This window comes from Euphorbia lathyris, chromosome 10 (assembly GCF_963576675.1).
Source record: "Euphorbia lathyris chromosome 10, ddEupLath1.1, whole genome shotgun sequence".
Classification (NCBI taxonomy): Eukaryota; Viridiplantae; Streptophyta; class Magnoliopsida; order Malpighiales; family Euphorbiaceae; genus Euphorbia; species Euphorbia lathyris.
The window spans coordinates 47143224-47146752 of record NC_088919.1 but is presented as its reverse complement, the minus strand read 5'-3'; the positions used below and the strand labels follow the sequence as shown (position 1 = coordinate 47146752).

At 35.7% G+C, this 3529-nt stretch overlaps 1 protein-coding gene across 1 annotated transcript; it reads left to right on the top strand.

Annotated features, from left to right (window-relative positions):
• Positions 1–339: 339 nt before the first annotated feature.
• LOC136208328 (wall-associated receptor kinase 17-like) lies at positions 340–3289 on the top strand. The gene is made up of 3 exons (XM_065999151.1): positions 340–1264; positions 1352–1497; positions 1926–3289. The coding sequence occupies exons 2-3, from the start codon at positions 1440–1442 to the stop codon at positions 2714–2716; spliced, it is 849 nt and encodes a 282-aa protein (XP_065855223.1). The 5' UTR covers positions 340–1264; positions 1352–1439; the 3' UTR covers positions 2717–3289.
• Positions 3290–3529: the final 240 nt, after the last annotated feature.

Here is a 3529-nt window from a genome sequence, read left to right as displayed (position 1 = left end):
TTCAATAATCAAATAACTATCAAATCAATTCGTTAGACTAAAATTTGATCTTGCTTGAAAATGTTACGACTAAATTTAAACAATTCCATAGGTTAAGATCAATCTACAGTTCTCAAAAAGTTTCTAACATTAAATTTAGGCATTATCCCTAAAACAATAATAATAAATAAGAGTAACTCAGGTGCAAACAGATATTTTATTGTAAAAAGCTACATTATTGTCCTTGTGTTTGGCCTTTGTTCTAGTCCTGAATACTATTCAGATGGACCATTAATTCAGGTCTAATATTGGAAGTTTGTATTTGCCCATGTGCCTCTAGTCTTGCATTGATAGTTACATGCTTAGTTTTTCATATTAAGGAAGAAAGGAATGAAACCATAGTTGGATAAGATGCAAAAAATGAGAGCTCTTTACCTCACCTACTTATTTGTGTTGTGGTTTTCGATAGTATTACCAATGCCGATGAAACTGTCGCCAAATGTTCTCGACGGGTGTAGAGAAAAGTGTGGAGATATCAGCATCTTCTACCCTTTTGGGCTCGACGAACCCAGATGCGCCATCAACAACGGCACCTCTGATTTCCTGCTAAAATGTAACTCCACCACTTCTCCTCCGACACTGATTCTTGGAAAAAACATTCCTGTGGTTAATATGTCCATTGATGACGGCTTAATCTCTGTAGAACTCGATGCAGCTGTCGAGTGTTACAACGGTACTAATACCACGCTAGACAAAACATTGGGAGATAATTTCAGATTCTCCAAAGAACACAATATATTCACTGTTTTTGGATGTGATGCCATGGCTTTATTGCTTGATGAAAGCATAAAATTTGCGACTTGTGTTTCGCTATGTTTTGAAGATGTAAAATTTGCAGAAAACGATTCTTGCTCAGGTAATGGGTGTTGCCAAGCTTCCATACCAGAATCTCTTTCCACATTACATTTATTTCTTGATAGTTCATCGAATTCGTCAGACGGTTTGCGCATAAATCCGTGTGGAATTGCATTCTTGTCGGATCAAAGGAGTTTTAAAATGGTTGATTTTAGTATCTCCCAAGGGTATCCAGAAGAATATATGAAAGCAGAATCTGTAATTGAATGGGTGGTTGAAGAAAAGACATGCGAAAGAGCAAAGGATTCAGATACATATGCTTGTCAGAATAATACAAATTGCGTCTACTCCAAAAATGGAAAAGGATATCGTTGCTTGTGCAAACCAGGATTTGCTGGAAATCCATATTTTCTTGGTCATGGATGACAAGGTCATAATTCTTTCCCCTAACGTTTTTAAAAGTGTAGATGTATCCCCAAATTAAGTAGTTATGCTTATATATATATATATTTTGTAGACATTGATGAGTGCAAGGATCGGAGCAAGTACCAGTGCCACGGTCCAGGAACACAATTGGGAATTATACATGTCAATGCTCTTTTGGAATGTCTGGTGATGGAAAAGTCCGCTGCCGACTGTCACACTTCATAGAAGTTTTCATAGGTAATTCCAACGTACTCTTCCACTACTAATACAATTCTCTAGTTGTTTTCATCTGATTAGTATAGTTTGGCATTGCTAGGTTCTGTTAACGTGAGAAATCGAAAAAGATGATATAATTGAAAATGATTGAGTTGGGTTTAGTGTCATGTACTAATACGTGTATACAAATCTGGCTCACTTGTAGTCTAGGTGTCTTTTCCAATTAGTGTAGTTGCCAGAATCTGGATTCATATTAAAAAATTATGTTTTGTAATATTAGTGTTCCATTCCTAATACTTGGAGAACCACAAATATAATTAAACTATTTATATAGAGGTACAAGGCAATCTTCCAATTTTGAGATAGGTTTTAAAAGTAACCACCTCCACATTTCACGATCTATCTATATATATGTATAATGATATCTATTTCGTTTCAATTTATTGCAGTTGTGATCCTAGTCGTGCTAATTGGGATCATTAGTATCTTAATTACAATATTGTTGAACAAGAGAAGAAAACAAAAAAACTTCTTAAGGAATGGGGGGAAATTATTGGAGCACCAAAGAGTGAGGATTTTTAGCGGCAATGAGCTAGCAGAGGCGACAAAAAATTATGACAAAAGTAACTTCCTCGGTGAAGGTGGCTTTGGATCTGTTTATAAAGGAAAACTTAAAGATGGTACTCAAGTAGCAATCAAGAAGCCTAAAGGTTTCAATAAAGCACTTATTAATGAAGATTTCCAGCATGAAATTGGGATTATTTCACAAATTAACCACAAAAATGTTGTCAAGATTTTGGGATTATGTTTGGAGACTAAAATTCCGTTGCTAGTTTACGAATTCATTTCTAATGGAAGTCTAGACCATTATCTTCATCATCAAACATCTATTCGGATAGTGAAAAATTGGGAAAATTGCTTGAGAATTGCTGCGGAAGCTGCACTTGCATTTGAATATTTACATTCCCTCGCAGATCCGTCGGTAATTCATGGAGATGTCAAGCCAGCCAACATACTCCTTGATGATCAGTACACTGCAAAGGTTGGGGATTTTGGAGCTTCGGTGATAATTCCCCCGGATCATAAAATTATGGCTTCACAAATACGAGGGACTTTCGGCTACATTGATCCAGAGTATTTTACTACGGATATCTTAACAGAAAAGAGCGATGTTTATAGCTTCGGAGTTGTTCTTGTCGAGCTTTTAACAGGGGCGAAGCCAAATTCTGTGGCGAGATGAGGCGGAAAGACTACAATTCAGTACTTTCGGTCTGCATTGGACGATAATAGAGTGTATGAAATGCTTTGTTTTGTTGTGAATTCTGATGATGAGATGGAAGAGATTCATGTGTTTGCAAATCTTGCAAACAATTGCATGAGTATGATTGGGGATGAAAGGCCAACAATGAAAGAAGTTGCTGAAGAAGTTGCCAAATTGAAGGAGCAACATAAGACTGGAGAGAGTGGCCACTCTATTGTTATGCAAAGGGATCAACATGATGAGGATGAAGAGACTGACTACTTGGAGACTTTCTACACTATTTCAGACCAATCATGAGATGACATGTGTTCCCGGACCAAATCCTCCTAGACCAATCATGAGGTTGTGTTGATGTCTCAGTTCCTGAATGGTCCGGGACTAGTTGATTGTGGGTCATTGCTTGATTATGACATAATATATTTCATGTTTTCACAAATTCAGATTTGGAATTTGTAGAAGTTTATGTTTTCAAATCCTATATAATTATTATGGTTATATATTTAATGTTAATAAACTCAATGGAATGCTTTGTTTTATTGTGAGTTCTTGAGATGAGATTGAAGAGATTCCAAGTGTTTGAATGTTGGTGGATTTGAGAAGGATTGTTAAGAATATGTCTCTTTTAGAAGGATTTTATATCTCTTTTGTATTTATCATTTATATTTTTTATTATTTACATGTATTTATTTTAAGGCTATTGATTGGATGGAGCTTTAGACGGCTTCATAAAGAAAGGGTTAGTAAGAGTTAATGATAACTCTTATTTGGAATGAGGGTAATTAGATTTTAAAT